This window comes from Cygnus atratus, chromosome 2 (assembly GCF_013377495.2).
Source record: "Cygnus atratus isolate AKBS03 ecotype Queensland, Australia chromosome 2, CAtr_DNAZoo_HiC_assembly, whole genome shotgun sequence".
Taxonomy (NCBI): domain Eukaryota; kingdom Metazoa; phylum Chordata; class Aves; order Anseriformes; family Anatidae; genus Cygnus; species Cygnus atratus.
In genome coordinates, this window is record NC_066363.1 from 110,199,522 (window position 1) to 110,221,629 (window position 22,108).

At 45.5% G+C, this 22,108-nt stretch overlaps 1 protein-coding gene across 3 annotated transcripts in view; it reads left to right on the forward strand.

The window, feature by feature from the left end:
• The first annotated feature begins 273 nt into the window (after positions 1-273).
• The window catches only part of COLEC12 (collectin subfamily member 12), a 95,099-nt gene continuing 73,264 nt past the window's right edge, over positions 274-22,108 (forward strand). Inside the window, exons 1-2 of one of the 3 annotated variants that reach the window (XM_035564054.2) lie at positions 274-398; positions 10,684-10,734. In XM_035564054.2, the coding sequence (XP_035419947.1) occupies positions 392-398; positions 10,684-10,734 (58 nt within the window). In that variant the 5' untranslated portion in view covers positions 274-391. Of the gene's footprint in view, positions 405-10,683; positions 10,735-22,108 lie in introns of all 3 variants that reach the window. The other 2 variants (XM_050708810.1, XM_035564053.2) reach the window with 2 other exon arrangements.

Below are 22,108 nucleotides of genomic sequence, written 5' to 3' on the forward strand. Positions count from 1 at the left end.
TGACACCGGGTGACACCAGAGACACCCAGTGACCGGCGGGCGACCAGCGAGCCCCCCGCTCAGGCCCAGCACTGCCCCGCCTCAGGCCCAGCACGGCCCCGGCCGCGGCCCCTTCTCCCCGGGGCGGAGGGCGGGAGGCGGGGCCGGGCCGCGGCTCGGCGGGGCCGGGCCGGGCCGCTCGGGGCTGGCGGCGAGATCGCGGTGCCGCCGGCGGCCGAGGAGCCACGGCGGGCGGCAGGGGCAGGGGCAGCGGCAGCGGCAGCGGCCGGGCGTGTATGAGCAGCGGCACGGCCGGCGGCGAGGGCGCGCCCGGCCCCCGGCATGGCCCGGCTGTAGGCAGCCACCCCCCGCCGCGCCCCGTCCGTCCTATGCGAGCCGCCCCGGCGCCAAGATGAAAGGTAAAGGTAGGGACGGCAGCGGGGGGAGCGCTCCGCCGCCGGCACCACACCGGGCACCGGGAACCGGGAACCGAGCACCGGGCACCGAGCACCGGGCGCTGGGCACCGGGCACCGGCACCGGGCAGCCCCCGGCCCCTCACCCGGAGCGGGGCGTCCCGGTGTCCCCCCCGCCGCCCTCCTTTTATTTCCCCCCTTCCCCATCCGCGGCGAGCCGAGGAGTTTAATTTCTCCCTCTTTTATTTCTTTACTTCTATCTATTATTATTAAATTTTTATTATTTTTTTGCCGGCGTTGCGCGATGTTCGCGGTGTCGCTGCTGAACATCTGGCAGTGATTAGGTGCCAGCGGAGGCTTAAACTGGCTCGTGAAATGTATTTGGCATATTTCTCCTCGACGTCCACCGACTGGAAAATATTTGGGCTTCGCTCTGCATCTGCTAAAGCTGAAACTTCGTTTCTTTTCCTATTTCCCTCATCCTCTCCCCCCCCTTCTCCTTTTAAATGGGTGAAGCGTGCCGCTGCTGCCGGCTGACCCCATCCTAAAAAGTTGTGACTGAGGTGTAGTAGATAATAAACATGGCAAATTGCTACGCCGTAGCCCAGTAAAGATATATCGGGGGTTGCAAGAAAGCCTTCTGTTTATGAAAATTGATAGCCTTACAGCAAAAGGCAGAGAGCCCTTACACGCCGGGCGATAGCTACAACGAGAACATCAAAGGACGTTATGGAAAGTTTAGGAAGTACTGGGGAGTTTGGGAGGGTTGGGTCTCGTTTTGCTTCGGAGACAAAAATAAACTGGAAGGGTGGAAGGGAAAAAACACAACACACACACAAGAAAATTGCTTTTGGGCACCAGTGTGCCTGTGCTTGGATTGCAGAGGTTGGTTCCAGATGCCAGGAGGCCAGTAAACATCATGATAGTTACGCTGAGTTTCCAGAGCCTGGGACACCAAATGATGTGATTATTTATTCACTTGCCAGAGAAGCTGCCCAAAGGGAGGAGAAGCCTTTTATTTATTTATTTATTGGGGGGGGAGCTGTTTCGGGGTTTTTTGCTTTTGCAAGCCCCCCCCCCCATTTAAGTTACTTCTGGCCCTGTGACACAATCTCTCTGCAGGACCCCACAACACATTAAAAATAATGTATTTATAACGTTCTTTATTTATAAGGGCACTCGTGCCAAAAGTTTTGTCATCGGCTTGTCATTATCAGCCTAAGTGTAATGGCAGGAACAAACCAAAACAATGGGAATCTAGGGATACAAGACCACGGGTGTTATCACTGAAAGCCTTACTTTCCGTTTTTGCTGGGGCTGAGACCCTGCTGGTTGTGTGGGGGGAGGCAAAGGGCAGAGGACAGCAGTAATGTTTTTGTGTAGCCACGTGCTGTGATGCGTGGCACCTGGGACCAGGGTTTGAATCCACTGAAACCAGCAAGTGTTTTGCTGTAGTTGTAAGCGTGTGTGGGATGTGGTCTGGCACAATATGACTTCTGTCTCCTTCTGCTCTGCCTCCGGTGCTCTTCTTTGCGAAGTGGAGAAGTGGTGTTTGGAGGGGCGATGTCACCCCTGCTGTGAGCACGTGCTGACGCCCGCGCCCTAGCGAGAGGGAGATGCTTCATTCTGCTTGCTAGCCTTTGCCAGTCGGCTTCCCTGAGAGCGATCACAGCCATCTTACTTCTTTCCCCCTGCAGAATTACAGAAGTCAGTAATAAAACATGTAAAAAAGAACATGACTGTGCTAATAACCAGAGAAATGAAAGCCTTCAGACAAATCATCCGGTCAAGTGCCATTGCCGGTGTTACGGAAGCTATAGAGCCAAAGCAAATTTTGACTCTGTGTTTTCATTTTCTGAGTGCATATTTATTTTTTTGCACATTTTCTCTTTAAACTTGATGGTGGTGATAATTGTAGGACCTTAGAAGTCAGTGTAGCTACACATTTTTCTCAGTAACAAGATGATCTGTTGATTGCAGCTGCCTATGTATCTACCCTCTCTGGATAACAGAGGAATATCTAAATCATTACATCACTAAGTATCTGTAAGGAATAAATTATATTTTCCATTGCTGGGATTTGTAAAGTGTTATGTTTTAAATCAGTAGAATAAATTGAGGTTTATGCTTAATACTCTTGCAGTTTTACTTCCAGCAAACTACACTGAGCTCACAAACTTTGTGATACATTTTAATAATAATTTATGTACTTTATAAAGGGATTCAGCTGCTTTAGGGTCAGGTGTGTCTTTATCAAATGATAAGTTTTCTTCTAAGTTTTAGTTGTGTATTGGGGTACAAAGCAGTATTTGTCGCCTAGGAAACAAATGAAAACAGCTTCCTCATAGTCAAACAGCACCACATGTTCAATAACACTGGGCCTGATTTAAGGCAGGGAAACGTGTTGTTCTTTCTATATATCCGTGGTATATTTTGTAATTTTTATTGTAAACCGGATCTGTACTCAGTGCAGGCGTGGCTGCTGTGGTTTTGCCATTTGAAATGTGGATTTTGTTTGGGCAATGACAGACTACTGATGACACAGTCAAGGTGGTTCTTTGGGACTCTTGCTCCGGGGTGGCAGCAGTGCTCTGCGGTACGTGGCTAAGGCAGCCCAGCTGCTTCTTTCCACTTATCCTCCTCCGACCTCTTCCTCTCTGCCCGAGCAGGCACCTTGCTGTACTGCTTGTAGAGCGATGCTCGTGGCAGAGGAGAAGTCATCTGTGTTATACTTGGGAACAAGAGTCTGACCGAATACCCTGTCCTGTGCAGTTTGTCTCGTTTAAAAAATAAAAATAAAAATGTATGGAGTGAAATGACTGGGGAGGTTTGTCCTTGGTTGTATGCCGCTGCAATCAGTAAAGCCTCAGAAGTGGTCACACCGCCCAGTTTTCTTAGCGTGGATGCCTCGAAGGCAGCCATATCTGCTTCGTCCAGAGAGTTTTCAGCGGACCAAAGCTGGTCCTGTATACCTGTTTGCCTTACACAGCGTACACTTTACCGGGCAATTAATAGGAGATCAGCCCAGAGTACTAAAACCACCCCCTCTGTGTTTTAACCTAGAGCCTGGATATAATCTAGAGGTGAAACCTCTGCTTTCAACACTTGAATGTGCATGCAAAATTCTCCTGTTCTCTCTTGACTGCCTTGAAAAGTCTTGAAGTAAATAATCTCTTTATATGATGTCTGCCTTCTTGACACATTTTGTCTTTCGAACCATTTTGATGCCACTGCTGTTTTTAAAGAATAAAGCTAATTTTCGAATGCTGGAGAAATGTGTCTCTCTCCCTCTCTAATCTTCTTGTGCACGTAATCGAACAAATGGCTGTCTGCAAATAGGTCTTCCCTGGATAGAAACAGCAAACTGCAAATTTCAAAAAATCCAGTCCAGAGCATTTTGCAGAAGCCAGAAGGCATCTGAAAAACAAGGATTAGAAGTGGAGTGATCCAGTAACCTTTACTTACTCCAGTTATAACAGAGTTTATATGAATATAGTGACATAAACATGAAACATATGCAAAAGCTCTGAGTGGTGTGTGTTGGACATGTCACAGGACCCTACTACAGAAGTTCAAAGGCATGAGCAGTTATAATAAATGTGTGATACAATGCAGAACAAATCCTGAGCAACACTACCATACAGCCAGTGTATCCTGAATTGGCTGGTAGCAATAGAGGATTTTAAATATGTGTATGAGAAAGATGATCAGGCATGCATGTGTCAAAGGATATTCTCCTTAGCCACATAGATGGAAGAAAGCAGAGTTTTAGAAGCTGTGAAACTACAAGGGAAATCTGTTACTGCACAAGTAGAAATATGACTGTACAACAGTAATGGCTCTTAAGCAGAATTAGCATATAAGTTATTCAGTACGGGGTTATTTTTGGTAAGAAGTTGTAACTGTGCATCTTAGCTTTCAATACTCTACTTTCCCAGACACGTAGGAGCAAGAATAGCACTGGGGAGTCGATCTGCATGAGGAAGGCAGTTGTTTAAAATCTCTTGTGGCTCTTTCTTCTGCTGCTTTGGAGAAGAGGAATTTATTCTAGGCTGGTTTCGCTACAGCTGAGAGCTGAATAGAGCCCTTTTTGTCACGGCCGCTTTACGCTTGGTTTACATCCATACTCAAAGGCCATTGTTTTCATAGGTTCAAACACCTTTGCTGGCTTGGCTAGCAGGTAGGGAGGGAAACAGTCTTGGACGGTCATACAGGGCTTGCAGAGCAAAAACAGAGTGAAAGAAAGAAAGAGAGCTGGAAGAAATGTCAAGGATGAAGGCAATTCAGCACTGCGAAAGATGTGTGCCCAGTTATCTTCAGATTCACAAAACACTCCTTATCCTGAGGTTCTCTCATATCAAAACAGAGATTTCCCCCACTGGAAGCAAAATAAAGGCGCTTTTTAGCGGGCACTGAAAGTGAACATGATCCTCCTAATAATCTGAGTGTGGTCTGTGCGAGCGAGGGTTCAGTGTAAGATGAATTATCTTTGGAGTTTGACTGCTTCCACCTAAAATTGCAATCCCTTTTGGTGCATAAATTTGAGGTGAAGACTGGGACGTCGCTAGGAAACAAAGTGGATGACTTATGGGAGGCAATATAGAAGTATGTTGTTCAGGAATGCATATGCTCTTTTAATGCTCTTGTTAATTGCCTCCTCCAACATGCAGACAGGGAGGCAAGAGTTTTCAGCGCACTAATGAGAACAGATCTGTTTGCCCTTAAATCATTACACTGAAATATGATATGATTTAAACCTTTAACTTCTAAGGTCAGCCCTCTGCACCGTGCAGCTGGTCCTGGCCCCAGCAGTGCAGCGTTGCTCTGTAGCATTCATGGGCTAACAAGTTTTGTTCAAGAAAAAAAAAAAACTATTTATTCTCTTCATTTTGTGCCTAAAAAGCAAAACTAGAGTCATGGTTCTTATACCTCTGAGTCTCTTAATCTTCTGTCTCTCACTTTTTTTTTTTTTGCATTCTTACTGTGAGCTCTCACATTTCTTGGGCGTAGGATTTGGGGTGTACACCAAGACCATAACACTGAAATGCACCCACTTGCCATGACTGTTTTTTTTGTTTGTTTTATGCATGTGGTAGGTGATGAGAGATGCAATCCTAGTCTTGGGTTGTAAATCTCAAGAGAGGGTCTGTGATCTGCGACCTTGCCTCTTGCTTTATTGCGGTACAGACAGCGGACCAGTTCCCAGATCTGAAGGACAGGGGTGGGGAAAAGCCTCAGTCTCGTTGCCAGGATCCAGGCTGAAGTGACATCCCAAAGGATGCTTGGGGATGCGTGGAGGTGGGCTCTTTTCCAGGGCTGCCTCAGCTGAACCTCTGCCTCAGCTTCTCCAAAGACCCGCTGGAGCCGGCTGCTCTGCAGATGCAGAATATATATAACCCCCGTCCAAAGGAGCTCTCTCAGAGAGGAGGCAAAGCACTGGATGGAAAAGAGTGGTGCTGAGCTCAGAGCCAGCCATGGCAACATGTCGGCGCGGGACTGCATCAGTAGGGAAGGGTTTTCAACGTGGGTTGGGTTTTTATGCGGGAGAGCTTGTCAAAATGGAAGGGAAAGACTTGAATATGAAAAGCATCCATAAGGAAAAGGGAATGGAGAAAATCACAAGAAGAAGACAAGTGAAGTGAAGCATCTGTGAAGACAGAGAGGTTACAGCCCGTTAGCACAAGTAGGAGACTGTCCAGAGTAAAAGCTATGAAAACCAGTGCAAACCAATTAGACTGATGAAGTCATCAACATCTGAAGGCTGCAGCTGCTTGCCGTGCTTCTGCTGGCTCAGTTTCACCTCTAGGTCAGCACTTTGAATGTAGGCTCCGTTAATAGTGACCAGAAATGCATATAAATCTGGTCGCTGCTCAAAAAGCTTTTGAAATGTGATATGAGAAAGATATTGGTGCTCACTGTGCTCTTCTGTCTGAACACATGTTAATATTACAGAAACCTCACAAGTGGACAAGCCCAGTGAGAGGGATGAGACGGAGAAGGTGGGAAGAAACAGCTTCAGGACACTGCAGGCAGTCCCTCCGGCCACCCTTTTTGCACCCATATGAGCAGCATTCTGCGTTGATGCTGGTTTATGGGATAAAGAGAGGAATACCATAATGGAAAAGAAAAAAAAAGGCTTCTTGATAACATTATAATGAATTTTACAGAGTTGCACTGCTATATAACTATACAGCTCCCATTAAGCTGCTAGGAAATGCAGCACCCTAACGATTAAAGCTCTTTGAGAACGCACATTATAGAGAGATTTATTTTAAAGGAAACTCTTATACTGGATGTCATTGTTGCTGCAAATTAGTCTCATAGTCCCGTGTTCCCAGCATGGTACTTAGGGGTAAGTTGTAATGCGCTGTAAATCCAGTTTTCAGGGGGTTATAAATTAGCTTCTAAAATCTGAGGTGAAACTTGGCACAACAATTTTCAGCCCGGATGCCTCCTTCTCTCCTGAAATATATTTCCATGGATTTTGAAATTTAGTATGGAACATTTGTGTCTTTCCTTAGTTAGACTTTAAACAAAGGTTCCTTTTTTAACCCGTGTTTACCACACAGAAAAGTTGTAGGAATAGTTGAATGCTGTGTGTCTGTAGCCAGCACACAACCCAGCATCTCTATAGTTCTGAGGTCTACTGAGGTTCAACATGGCCAAGTGCTGGGTCCTGCACTTTGGCCACAACAACCCCATGCAGTGCTACAGGCTTGGGGCAGAGTGGCTCGAAAGCTGTGCAGAGGAAAAGGATCTGGGGTGTTGGTCGATGCTCACATGAAAATGAGCCAGCAGTGTGCCCAGGTGGCCAAGAAGGCCAACAGCGTCCTGGCTTGTATCAGGAATAGTGCAGCCAGCAGGAGCAGAGAGGTGATTGTTCCCCTGTACTCTGCTTTGGTGAGGCCGCACCTTAAGTGCTGTGTTCAGCTTTGGGCCCCTCACTACAAGAAGGACATCGAGGCCCTGAAATGTGTCCAGAGAAGGGCTACGAAGCTGGTGAAGGGCCTGGAACACAAGTCCTGTGGGGAGCGGCTGAGGGAACTGGGGGTGTTTAGTCTGGAGAAGAGGAGGCTTAGGGCAGACCTTATTGCTCTCTACGACTACCTGAAAGGAAGCTGTGGGGAGCTGGGGGTCAGCCTCTTCTCACAGGTAACCAGTGATAGAACTAGAGGGAATGGCCTCAAGTTGTGTCAGGGGAGGTTTCGGTTGTAATTTAGGAGAAATTTCTCCTCAGAAAGGGGAGTCAGGCATTGGAACGGGTTGCCCAGGGAGGTGGGGGAGTCACCATCCCTGGGGGGGTGTTTAAGGAGAGGCTGGATGTGGTGCTTAGGGACATGGTTTAGTGGGTGACATTGGTGGTAGGGGGATGGTTGGACCAGATGATCTTGGAGGTCTTTTCCAACCTAAATTATTCTATGATTCTGTAAGTTAATTATATTGAAATGGCTGAGCAGGGTGTACTGTTAGAAAGTGACAGCTGGACACGTACATTAGCAGCTTTGCAAAACACCTCCCATATGCCAAAAAGGCACCCGTTAAAGGAAAGGGATAAAATGGAAACAATTTCCCTAAAATCACACTGCACCAAAGACTTCTCAGATCCTGTGCTGCTCCAGAAGGGAGTGAGCAGTGCAGTGGTTATAGGACCTGGGTAGTCCCAGGGCAGATTTAGCATCCTTTTTGGCTCCAGGCCAGCTCTCTCTTACTTGACCTCAGTGCTGACTCAGAAGTGGCCCGTGATTAATTTATTTAAGATTTAAGAACAAGAACCAGAAATTACACAGTTCTAGTCAACAGATTTTTGCTTCGCCTCTAGCAAATTAATCAAATGAGAGTCCAATTTGTTTTAGATTAAATGAATTCCCTCTGTTCACTGTGTTAATCCCCAGTTGAACTGCCTTCTTATAATTTCCACTCCCTTGAAGCATTGTACTGTAACTTATTTAACTCTACAACTGTATTTATTAGAGGTGTTGCAGTAATAATTTATAACTGGAAGGCAAGCAGTATTTGGCATTTGCACTCAGTGTAGCATGGATCTTGCCAAAATATCTCAAAGCCTTTTTTAGAGGGGATCAGAGCTCTTGCTTTGTGCTGACTACCTACAATATTTGAGGTACTCCAACTCAGCTACAGAAAGCCACTTATTTTCAGCAGTGTGCTGTAAACTCCATGTGACAATCTGTTGTAGGCCTCCAAGGAGGCTCTTGTAAACCTGACGGAACAGGAGGTCTCCAGTGGTCCTTCTCCTGTGCGGTTAAATACAGTTGGCTGCTCATGTGCATTTCTGCTTCACCCAAAGTTCACTTTTTTTTTAATGAACCTTCATTCTGTTCTAGATTCTCTCTCTTTCAGCTCGCAGCTCTGTAGGCCAGCCTATACCTAAACTATGGCTGGTCTTTCCAACCCTAAGGAGTAAATTCTACCTGGGACATGAAAACGGATACTGCTTTATTATCTGCTTCAAGGAGGAGTATGCCCTTCAGATTTTTCACCCAGGGAGATATTCCTTGCCTGTATATAAATTTGTATCTATGTAGCAGAAATGTTGCATTCCTTCCAATCCTCTTCAGAACCAAGAAAAGTTGAATTTAAACTCAAGTAAAATATTTCAAACTTATGACTTTTGCTATGTCAAACAAAACTCTCTTACAGCAGCTGCAGCCCCATGCAACTGTATGGGCAGCACTGATGTAAAAAAGTTTTTTTTTTGTTGTTTTTTTTTTGTTTTGTTTTTTAATATCAGCCACAGGTGCTCAAAACTCATGTATTTCTTCTGCTCTGATCTCTGATACTGTCTTTAAAATCAGAAGTCACAGGCGCTTGGGGTGAAGGCACTTGATGATGGCCCAGGAGGAAATTCTTGGAGATGTGGTGTGGGGTGCAGCCACAGGATCTAAGCACAGCCTGGCTGCATAAGTCAGATATGGATCAGATAAGCCACGTTGCCCTCCAGAGAAACGGGAGGTGATTGTGTTAGCAAGGGAAGGCAGGAAGCTGAGGGCTCTGGTGCTGTTATCTTTTTTTGTGCAGCTTTTATCTTTTGTGCAAGAGGGGAAGGTTTTTACAGAGTAATTCACTGTTGGGATGAGAGGCTTGCTTGTTGGCTGTTGATGGTTGCTTAGTTTATCAAGGTTTGTCATGTTTTGTCAGGTGACCTTGTCTTCAGATAAGATTTGGTATGATTGTGAGGTGCTGGATTTTTTTGGATTTCTTGCTGCCTTCGAAATCAGGATTTGTTTGTTTTGCCTAAGGAGCTTCCACTGGTTCTTCCATTTCCTAAATGTACGTCTGAAATGGGGGTCCAGCTGAAGATAGACAAGAACACCTCTGACAGTGAGTGAAATGTATAATTTCTGGTGAAGAAGACAAGTTTTGAGCTGTTTTGTCAAAAGTGCTATCTGAGCAAAGGGTGAAGTTCTGCAAAATGACACATTTCAGGGACTTCTTAGCTACATCAGGCAATGTCTTCTTCAGACTTCAACATGTCAGAAGTAGGCGCAGGTCAGATTTGTTCCTGGTCGTACACCCAAGCAATTTAGACTTTGCTGAGCCTGGATGAGGACCGTATCTTTTCTTTACCTTTGAGTCTATCCTTCCAAGACTGCAATGCAAGTGAAAGCATGGGAGCAGATGGATTTCGAAGAGCAGGGATTGCTGTCAGCCCCTGGCATTTTCCACAGTGTGGAGGCAGGCTGGCACCCCCTGAGAAGTGATGCCCTAGGTGCTGATTTAAGAGGGCCCTGGAGGCTTCCCCACTACATGAAATGGTGTGTGCAGGAAGCGGAATATGTCTCTTTCTCTTCCTCCTAGAAATCAGGAATCTGAGGGCAACCTGGGCTTGGGTAAAACCTGGTTCTGGGAGCAGGCAGGGCTCTTGCTTCCCTCTGCCTCAGCAGAAGGAAGGGTCAGGTTAGCAGGAGGCGGCTGAATGCACAAACACAAACATATCCTTTAAAAAAAAAAAGAAGTGAGTGTGTTTCTTCTGCTGATGCCAGCTTTTTCTTTTGTGTAATTGCTGCTGGAAGGAAGTGGAGAGAAATCGAGCTTCAGACAAAATACATTTGTGATTATTAGCATTTTGCAGCTTGGTAGCTGGTGAAGGTGAGAACAAAAGGACTGAAACAGTTCTTATATTTATCATCTGTTTGAATTTGTCAGTTCTATGTCCCACCATTTATGGGATCTCACCTCTCTGGGCAAAGCTAGTGCATCTGTAACAAAATCTTCCCATCTTTTTCCAGTGGTAGTAGTAACCTGGTGCTGTGTCTTTCTTTCTTTCTCCAGACGATTTTGCAGAAGAGGAGGAGGTGCAGTCCTTTGGCTACAAGAGGTTTGGTAAGTGACAGCAGGTCTTTCGGCTCACTATTGCTGAGTGCTTATGTTAAGTGAAGCAACTGCTATTAAAATCTCCCTTAGTGGCAGCATGCAAACATATAGGTACAGGCCCATCATCCCATTCAGTCTGATGTCTGCCAGCAGCATGTGTGATGAGAAACGAACTGGTTAATTATTGGATCATTGCATGAAGCAGTGTTATGAAAACCATGTCCACACTTCAACACAGAAGTGTGCTGGCTGTAAAAAAAGAGTCCGAGCCTCTGAAACATCATCTGTGCCTTCCTTAGGCCCCAGACCGATGCACAGCATGGTGTGTAGGTATCTCCAGAGCAGTTGTATGGGACCTTCTCTAGGCTCGCCAAATTCATCATGACAGCTGAGCCAAGAACTATTCTGTGTGCTGATCTCAAACAAAAAAAAAAGCATACAGTATGAATGCATTCTGATATCAAAAAACAGTCCTGGTAACAAGAATCCCTTACCACAGCTTTATCTGCTCCTGATCTGGAGGGTGTGATGATCTAGGTGTGTTTACTTTAGCCAAAACCTGGTTAAACTCTCCCATGTGGTGTTCAAGGATTGAGCAAGTTCTTTGTTGTGCCTCTGTTGATGTAGGGGAACTTTTTTGCCTGTATTTACCCTCGAACGAACCCAAAGGTTGGACTTAATATGCTGCATAATAACCTTTTATAAACTACACCTTAAGCTAAAAATTCCAAATAGATAAAATCTTAAAGCAATGTCTATCGATTTTTTTTTTCAATGGTTTTTCACTGAAAATGGCCTTGTTGTGTGAAGAAAGCAGGGCCATGTGTCTCTGAACAAGGATCAGCATCCTTCGAGACTGGAACGGGAGTCACTTTCATCAACCCCATTTGGCAAACAGATAGGAAAAGCAGGCTGAATTTAAAAAGAAAAAAAGAAAAATGTCAACAATTCCCTCCAGCCCAAGAGGAGCAAGGGGAGGCACACTTGTGGCATAAGGAGTTGCAGTGGCTGGGAGGTGGGGATCACATTCGCATGACCTCTTCTACCCCCTGAACTACTCCACCACTCCCCGCTGTTGAGCTTTATTTTGGATAGGTCAGCCAGCATCTGTGGCTTGGAAAGTCCTGCCATACGGCTGCACATAGTTTGTTTCTTGTCTTTTTTTTTTTTTTCTGGATTAGGTCCTGGAACAGCAAAAAAATCTTGAGAAATGGGGAAAAAAATTATCTGTTCATTTCTGTCACCTCCAGCTGAGGAGAATAAGAAATATTAGGGTTCATTAGCACCTATAAAAACAGCTTCCCTCCATGTTGCCCACTAACTAACTGCCCCGTGTCAGCATGCTCTTGCAGTGAACTGCGAGAGGTTTCAGCAAGGAGTGGGTGTCCCACTATGCTCACAGTAAGTGTAATAGTTGTTGTGACCTGATGGGGTTTCTGGGTCTTGACTTGCTTTCCTCCGTTTTTTTTTTCCTTTGCCCTGAGTAACAATATGATACCCACAAGAGGTAGGTCAGATTTATCCGCACTTCTCCAGAAGTGCTTGTGCCGTTGCTCTTGGTAGGGCAGATGGCAGGAGGAGGATGCCAGCATTTGTGGAGATACCTACAGGGCACAGCCCACCTACAGGGTTATTTCCCTCCTTTAGAAAGCCTGCTTTGGTGCATTCCCATTTCTACAGTGATCGCTGCATCTCCAGCCACCCTCCAAGCAACATCTGGGGGGAGCAGGAGCCATATGCCTTCAGCAGCGTTGGCTCCTCCATTTGGGAAGGTGATGTGCACATCTTTTGGAAACCGGAAATATGCTAACCAGCCAGAAAGGCATTTCCGGTGGAGCACCGCAGGTTACTATTGGGCCTGAAATACAGCCAAGTAGTTTGAGACCAGTAGGAAGCGTTTTGCCTGCTGTCCCAGCTGGTGTTCCTTCTTGGCCCTGCATCCTCACTTGTAATAGCAGGTAATACTGGGAACATTCAGGTAATTAAAGATATTATTAAGGATAAAAGAACAAGGATAAAGGGTAAACATACTATTACTAATGTTGGTAGAGATGAAATATTCCTTTTATACCATTGAGAGGTTTTACATATGGCACTAAGGGATGTGGCTTAGTAATGGGACTTGGTGGGTCAGGTTGACAGTTGGACGTGATGATCTTGAAGATCTTTTCCCACCTACATGATTCTATGATTCTATGTTTGGAGAAGCCCAAGACAAGAACCACGCTTTGTTATGCAAGCCCTTGATTGAAGGTCATTTTGAAAGGACGCCTGTCCTGTCTGCTGGATGGTGCTGTAGAAATCTCAGCACTTTTTGTATACAGCCACTGGAGCGAGCAGTGCTAACAGCAATAGTTATTTTGTTTGTTTCAGGAGCCATCACACAGCAGTTATATGAATATATTGTGACCAGAGTAGTCCCTGTGTACGCTGTTAACACGAGACAGGGTAGAAGGACCATGACTCAGGTGTCTTTGACTCCATCTTTTGTAAGCAGGAGGCCTTGTTTGAAGCAAAATGTGTTCCAAGAGGGAGATGGCTAAAGCACAACTTGTTCATAAAGAACATGGCTTGTGGTGAGTCACTGCTGGCAGCTGGGAACATGTGTTGGTCAGCATCTGGCACGCGAAGCCTTGACCAAACTGCTTTCCTCGAGTTCAGCTGAGGAGTTATTATTAGCTGCCTTGTTGCTGGAGCCTGTAGTTTGGTTCAAGGAAGGAAGAGATCTGTGAAGGGCAGGAAGCACTCTCAAGCAATACTCGTTTTGGGGAAGAAGCTTTTGAAAAGCAGAGTGAATACTCACCATCCTGCCAGCACGCACTGCTTCCCCTTTTTCTGAACCTTTCTGTCCCTTCTCCTCAGATAAGCTGATTTCAGAGAATTTATCATGCAACTCTTTAGTCCACTGAACTCTAACCGGTTATATTAATCCAAACACGCTAAGCACAACACAGTAACATATTAAATAACAATCAGCACGCATGCAGACAGCCTCAAGATCCTAGGAAAATACACACCAGCATTTTTTTGCTTTTGAGTATAGGACAAATTCACTGCAGGGGGTCAGGGAGGTGGAGGAAAACGCTCTTTCCAGCTGACTGAGGCTGTTTGCTTCTTCTCAATGGATGCTCCAGATGTGCAGGGATGCTGCCAGAAGAGCACTGGCTGGTGGCTTGGCTGCCCAGGGCTTCAGGTTGCGGCAGTGAGAAAACGATGAAGCATGTTTCTTGTCACTGTTACTTCATCATCAGTCACTGCTGAGACTGCTTTGAAGTTATCTGCTCCAGATAACCAGCTGTGCCTCTCCACTGGCGAACCTCTACTGGATTGCCAGATTGCCACCAATGTTAACCATTCCATCGATCGGAGTTTTACACCCCCCGCCCCCTCTTAGGGAGGGAATGAATGAGGAGAGGTCACAACTTGCTTTTCAGAATTACACATTTTGGGGATGCTCAGGCTTGAGAGCTCATTTTCTAGATGGTAGGTATCAGGATAAGATCTCTTTATGTTCAGGTTTTGACTCTCTCCTCTGAGATTCTAGCTCTGGTCTTAATTGCAGGCAAGGAAGTTAAAGGGAACTAATGGACTTTGAGGTGGCAGGTCTGATCTTCCCAACTTGCAGCATTCCCAGGTAATAGACATATAGACAACTGTGAATTTTGTTTCTTTATGTTAATGTGTTAGAATTTAAATCCTACACTTAACAGAGTAATTACTGTATGAATTTCATTGTGAAGTTATTCATCGAATATACATTGAATAGTTTGAAGTTATACCACAATATGAAATAACCAAAACCAAAGGGGATGGCCTTTGAACTGGTGCAAGCCCAGTTTTCATGTTCCAGAAAACAGACTTTCAAGAAATGAACTGAAAGCCTTGATGATGATGAGAAACCTCCCAAGGAAACAAAAGATAGGGCCAGTACACTGCAGATAAGCAGAAGACTAAACAGCTTGTGTGAGATAATTAGCCTTTGCCCTCAAAAAACAAAGCCAGAATTGGAGGCCATAAGCCTGTCCTCAATATTAGGGCCCATCTCGTCACCCATGCTCAGGACAGTGTCAGGACCCTTCACCTTCCATGGGGTATGCAAGAGATGACTGAATAGTGATGTCCATTCCACACAGTTACGGCAAAGCTCCTGACCGTCGTTCCTGCTCTAAGAATTAAATCTAGGGATTTCTGGGCCAAAAATGGACAAACCATCTTGCCACACACTAATGAAATCTGCTATACTAAAATGAGGCTGGAAAAAAAAAACACACACGGGTTCTAAAACATAGTTAGAAAATATATATTTTTTTTTTCCCTGAAGATTGTCTTAGGGGCAGCTGAACTTGATCCATGTAATAACCATTTTCTCACTTTATGTTGTTTATAATATTTTACGCAGAGAGAAGCTGTATATCATTTGGTGTATATTCCTTTGATAGGATACAACTGGGGAGTTTTAGGAGTTTAACTGCTGATGAAAGCCTTATGAACAGTTTACAGTGACTTTGAGATAGAAGACTTTTTCAGAAAATGATTTAAACTAATACATTTTTTTCCTGTCTATAAATAACAATTCAAACATGATCATGGTAAGCTTTTTTAAAACTCGTGACTTGGATTTTTGTGATAGTTCAGAAATAGCATTTATTCATTAACGCTGCACAGACAGAATAATTTTAGCCTTTATCCCTGGATAAATCCAGGCCATTGTTCACATCTATAATAACATGCACAGAAAAATGTCTGGCATCAGTCCGGTGGTGAGTTATCCACACAAACCTTAAGCCCCTGACATGAAAAATAAATAAATAAATAAAAATCTAAGCTTTAGGAATTTGTCAACTTTTCTTTATGGTTTGTAAACGAGCAGCAAGGGATTTCAGGTGCCACAAGCCACATACCTCTCTGGGCATTCTTTCACGTGTTTGCGTGCAGCATGCAATTGTGTGGCTTAATAAAAAGTCAGGGGTCACCGTTACTCAGAAAGCCAGAGGAAAGTCTGGCGTGTCGCTTCCAGGTCAGTGATCTGGCCGTGCCTATCAGATGAGAGGATTTTGTCTGCATGTGTTCTGGGATAATTAAACCCACAGTGCGTGGCGGTGTCAGCGTGGCTGTTCATTTTAGGTAAAGACATTTCATTTGGAGCCACCCTTCCCATTGCAATGGCTCCTCAGGTGAGCCCGGCATGGCCGGCTGCCCTGGGGCTGATGCTGGGGGCTGAGGAGTACACAGGCACTGTGTGTGCAGGAGTTTCTTTGTCTGTCTTTTCATTTTCAGGATGTATCCAGAGTACTGGGGCAGTTAGCAGGGAACTGAGCTCTAGATAAAAAAATAAAGAGGAATATATGCAGGGAGCTGTTGTCAAGGTGCCTGCATACCTCTGGCTGTGTCCCTCCTCTGTCAGCAGCTTCTGTCTCTTACCATGTAGAAGGCACAGCTGATAAATAGATTATTGTTGAGATAGCCCAACTGCAAATACAAAACTGCCAAATCTTTCCGTGCTGGTAAAGATGGAAAACAGTTGGCACGCCGTGACAAATCCATCAGCATCAGGCAGTAGTAGTGAGATCCAAAATGTTGACAGAGCTGTGTGACCCATGCTGACGTAGCCCGGAGCTGTAAGAGCTGTTGGGGCCGATGGGCATGGAGCTGCCCCTCTCCAACCTGTCCTGCCGTGCCTGGCTGAAGGCACTTCTCCTAATCCAAGCCCCTAAAGAGGCCTCTTAGCAGCGGAGTGGGTGACCAAAGTCATTCCAGCTGTGTGCTGGTCTGTAGGCAATCTAGTTTTTCTTTGTTATGGGTTTTTTCCAATCAAGTACAATTAAAATTCTTGACATGTTTCTTCCTATATTGCCTTTGCATGCGTGGAATCATACCTGCTAAGTCAATCTCTGCCTTTCCCAGAGATGCATTGGAAGGTGGCATGGTCACCATTACGCATGAATTTTGCTCTCTAGTTTTCATTAGGGCTATAAAATAGGTGTGTGGGCTGAACAGAGCGTTGTATTTACAAACAGAATGAAAAACGCTGGCTCCACTGTAAGCAACACCTGGGGATTTTGTATTTATTTTCCTGTAAACTAGCTGGACAAATAATGAAGCACTTAGCATCAGGTTGCTGCCAAAACACCTAGGCTGTGTTCTGGGCTGTTCACCTTCATAAGGCAATAACCTGCCAGATTAATGCCTTGGAAGGAAACTAAGAATTGTATTTTTGGCACTCAGTACTGTTTCCATGGAAAGGAGCAACACACAAAAACTATGAAAGAAATGAAAATTTAAAATAAGAAGCCATGACAAGGAGGAAGGGGAAGATAAAATAGTTGGGGATGCCTGCTGGTGGACTGTCCCAGTGTTGCCTTGGGGTTGTAGCACACATCAGCATTACTAATGTCCCTGGTGAACTCCTCTTCAGCTTTATTTAGGATACAAGTCTGCCTCTGTAGCTAGCAGCTGCCGTACTCTGCTCTTTACAGCCCGCTGCTAACCGTAAGGCTGCAAGTGCTCAGATGTGCCAAACTGATCCATGGCTTTTCTGTACCTGCTTCAGAGTCATCCCACACCAGAAAGCTGCAGTGCTGTGCTTACTGCTGTTGTTACAGGTTTGGAAGAGGCACACTGTGGCAGGGAATGCTGTTTTGCCTGGAGGATATGTTAGATATGCCTGGCAGCACTCAAACATAAAACCCCTACCTGTCAGGTGCTGCCTGCATTTGTGTCCCAGATGCCTTTTATTTCTTGGCATTTTCATCAAAATGTCCAGGAGGTCTAACACTGGCATGCCACACCTGATTCGGCAGGGCACTGAGCTCTTGGCAGATGCTCTTCAGCATCCCAGTGAGTCCCCAAAGCTGCAGTCTGTGTGAAGCAGTGCTGCTGCCGTGACTTTGTCAGCAGTTTGTGAACAGCAAGCATGCTAACAGCAAAGAGCTAGATGTTTTACTTAGCAGCCACCGAGACAAATAGTCGGCACAACTCAGCTTGACAGACGTGTCGCTAGACACGTGCACTGCCTGATGCAACAAGCTCCTAGCTGTCAGATTGGGAACAAAGGTGTCGCAGAGTTTTGACATAAGATGTCATCTAATATTACATCAGGCCAAACCCTTGGACCCAAACCCGGTGGTCTCTGCCCTCTCCCACCCTCACACTCAGCAGCCCTGAGCCTGGCCAGCGTCCTGGGATCGGTGACACCACCAATGCAATATGTCATGTTGTACTTGGCAAATTCCGTGGTGCTTTCAGGGAGAAAATCTTATGTGCGAGGATTGACTTCCATACGAAAACTTAATTTAGGGCTTAGGCTGGGATTAATTCCACCTGCTTGTAGGGAGCCTTTAAAGACACCCATCCTTCAAATGGCAGTGGGAAGGAGAGACAGAGGCTGTGTGAAGGCACGTTTGTGCTGAGCCAGCGCTTCTCGTTCCTGGCCATTTTGGGTGACTGTACAGATCCTCAACTCCAGGTCTCTGTTTTACATACAGAAATGCTGGGGAAAGCATACAAATGCTTCGGGAAAGAAGCCCGTGAGAGATAAAATGGATAGTGCAAATAGACTTGCAAAGCTTTTGGGGCTGTGTCTGCCTGTTGCAGACATTAACAAGGAACAGCACGCTGCTTCGCAAAGTTAAAAACTAAATCAACCTCCACCGTGCTGCAGCGCAACAGCTCAGCCAAAGGAAAGCTGGAATACGATTTTCCCCGGTCTCAATTAATCTTCTGTGTATGGGTAAACCTAAGCAGAGCAGGCAGGGAGCCAAGAAATTTCCTCCGGTCCCGCTTCGGCCTGGGAGAAGCGGGTGGGCCGAGGGCCTGGGAAGCAGGCGATGGGAGGGAGGCCTTGTTGGGTGCCTGGAGCCGACGGGGAGACCTTGCACAACAGGGAGCAGAGAGCTTTGTGTCCTGCAGATGCTCTTCAGCTCGGTCAGGAATGCATCTGGAAAATCCACCCGGCCAGAGCGAGAGATGGATGCCTTACGTAAATACATGCCTGGGTTTTCCGTGGCGCGGCTAGTGGCGCTTACTGGAGGCAGCTGGAGGTTTTGTGGGAGCTAGAGCGCAAGACCAATGGGGTCCACTTCTCTTCAGCCTGGCTAGGGCTCATTAGGAGATTTTGTGTTAACAGTCTTATCCAGACGTTTAGGTCCAGCCTAACTCAACCTAGTAGCAAGTGCATCTTTTCTGAAAGCCATTCTGTGACGCCACAAACAGTCAGGGCAGGTAGGTTTTCTTTTAAGGACGTCAGGGCACTAGGATCTGCTTAGCAGGGCTTCACCACATATGTTTCAAAACACGACGTTTTAAAAGTTTGGAAAATGCCTATTGATTTTCTTTGTGTAACATATTTCCGCGTGCTTGTTACCAGGGTCTTGGCCAGGAGCACGGAAAATTCCACCAAGTTTTATATTCTGAGTTAGCCTGGGAATGGGCATGCAAGCTTTTACTTGCCAGGCTTGTTAAGGTCAATGGAGTCTACTCGGTCGTGTTCAAAGGCAGAAAAAACACTAGCCTTGTATATTTTGCTAAGAGGCTAAGGTATGATTTCAGACCATCTGTGCATGTAGGGACAACTGGTAACTGGAAGATTTCTTATATACATTTCTGCTGTATTGTTTAACAAAGAGCAATCTGGTTACAAAAAATTAAGTAATACACAGAGCCAAGGGATATTTTTTTCCTTCCTCCCTTCTCCCTGGAAGTTAATTGCTTTGGGTGGAAATACGACATATAATGCCCCATGTAACTAATGATTTCATTTTAAATCTGGCCTGGAAGACTCAAGTTTGGAGGGGAAGAGCTCTTGTCCTTAATTAACATTTTGCACAGGCTGAAGCCAGAGTAATCTGAACACCCACTGTCAAGTTTCAATGTAGCATCTGTGCACAGCTAAAGTCGCTTCTCCCCAGAAGTTATTGCATATCACCATTGGTGCGCGCGGATGTTTATATTTAAATGTATGTGCTCAGTTTCATATGAATACATCCAGATTGGATTTGGGTCAGGGTGTTGGACTACCTAGCAGCACAACTTCAGATATACAAAACCCAGACCCGTGGACGTTTAGCTGTCATGTAGGTTCCATCTGGAAATGTATTCCAAGTGTGTTTCTGGGCGTGCGGTTCCCATGGTCAGGAAAGCCAAAAACCTGAGAGGTTGGTTCTCCTTCTCACCCTGTTCCAAGACCCCAGTCAAGACTTCAGAAATCATCTTGCCACCCCAAAAAATGATGCTGCATACATGCATTCCTAAAACGGGCCAGCTAAGCATTGCTCCGTAACTTATTTGTCTCCTTCGGAAAACAGGTTTCTGCTTGATTAATGATACTGTGTGTTTAACCTCTTTTACAGATGTGTAAAAATGACCATATGTGTATTTCAGTGCTAGGGGAAGTTTCTTTATTAAGTGGACTAAAGGGTATACAGCATGGCTCACTTCTAAGGAAAGGAGAAGCAAACAAACCAACATCTGGTTCTTCTGCGTATTGCAGAGGATTTGAAAAATCTTTCCAGAATATTAAAATGTCTAAAACTGGTGCGTTTTCTAAATAGTTGGTCACCGTTAGCTAAAATTAGGAGAAAACTTTAAGGTGTCAAAATAATGACTTGAATGTGTGTGAGGACTCGAACCGACCAAAATAGTGGAGGAAACGGAGGAGGAACAGACATGTCTGTCTGGGTCATCAAACAGAACCAAATACAGACCATTTTTCAGGGGTCTGTAATTCAACCCCTCTTTGTTCCATCCCTGCTGGTCTTTCCTCTGTCACGGATCAGCCTCCATGCAGGTTCCAAATCTGCACGTGAAACCACCTCTGTGGAAGATCCCTCTCGTTTCTGTGCCATTCACAGCGCAGGGTGTGGTGCTTTGTAGAGATGCTGCTCTGGGGTGCCATAAGGGAACCCCACATTCTGCTGTTTCTTTTCTAGTGACAGCAGGAGCAGAGCAGAGGTGACTCCTGTCCTTCTGCTCTGCCCATGGCCTGGAGTGGGCCAGCAGAAGGTAAAAAGCAGATCTCAGCCCCAGGCTCAGTACTGAGCCCACCAAGACGATGCAGCAGGGAAATTAGGTAGCAGGAGAAAACACCTGCCAGTGTCAGAGTGCCCTGAAAAACCCATAAACTTCACAGCTGGCCTCCTGCTTGAGCAGACCCTGACTCTGGGCTGGGATCAGAGAAGGCAGCTCAAGTTTTAACCCCCCTGCCCAGCACATTACTGCTCCGCTTGCTGGCACGTGGGATGGGGGCTGTTGGCCAGTGTTTTGCCTTTGTAGCAATGGCCACATCTGTGGCTCTGCTGCAGCTTTGCATCCCAACTCCTGAGCAGCTCGTATTCGTGGCAGATGGCTTTGGGAAATGCTGCGTTGTGGGACTGTATTTTGTTCTCAGCCATCTATGCAAGAGGTTACTGTGAGCGGTTCTGTGATTTATTAGAGAGAAACGGGGCTGTGTTTGCCACAACAAACCCTTTCTATTGCACTTGGTTTGAATAGCGATTGAGCTTCTAATCATGTCTCCAATGGAAAGAGGACTCCTTGTGAAGTCCGTCATTTATTGCAAAGAAAGAAATTTCACATGCGTGAAACCAGATGACCTAAAAAAATCAAAACTCAGAATAATCAGAAGAGCTACAAGAATAAGTATTTGTCCAGCAGGAGTTCAAGGTGGCCTAGAAGAGATTTAGGGGAAGTCTTTTAGTAAAGGGAAGCAGAAGAGCTGACAGTGAAATTAAAAGGCTGCCTATGTCAAAGCAGTACTTACGTCACTGCAGTTCTCTCGATTTGGAGCTTGCTGGTTGCGCTGATGTGGCACTATAATTTAATCACTTTATTTTATTTTTCCCCCTTCTGGGAGGTTTCTAAAACACTCTTTTAGAAAGAAAAATAAATAATCTCTAATGTCTTTTCAGTTGTTCTTCTGGGAAGACTTGTGGTGAGTTAAAAGAAAATACTCAGTGAAGCTGTGAATGGGAGACATTTCCAGGGTGGGTGTGTTTTGAGGTTTGTTTGGGTTTTCATAATACTCTACTCCTATGTCTTTTTTTTTTTTTTTTTTAATAGCTTTCAGATGCTTTTAATACAGTGGAAATTCAATTAAGAAACTCCTCCAGATTCCACAAGTTATGGGAGCTTTGTGGAGCGACGTGTTGTAGGACCATCTCAGCCAGTGCAGATACGCCCCGAGGACAGTTCTCTGGTCCTGCAGCCTTTACTTGGGTGAATTCATAACAAGGAGTTTTTTTGCAGCCATTTTCTTCTCCTTTTGCTTACAGATCCATATTCAAAATGTATTTGTAACCTCAAAATTGTCATAGGCACATTTTTTTTGTGGACACAGGAGTTAGGAAAGCTGAATGGGGTCAGCTTGGGTCTTTCTCCTGCCCTGTGC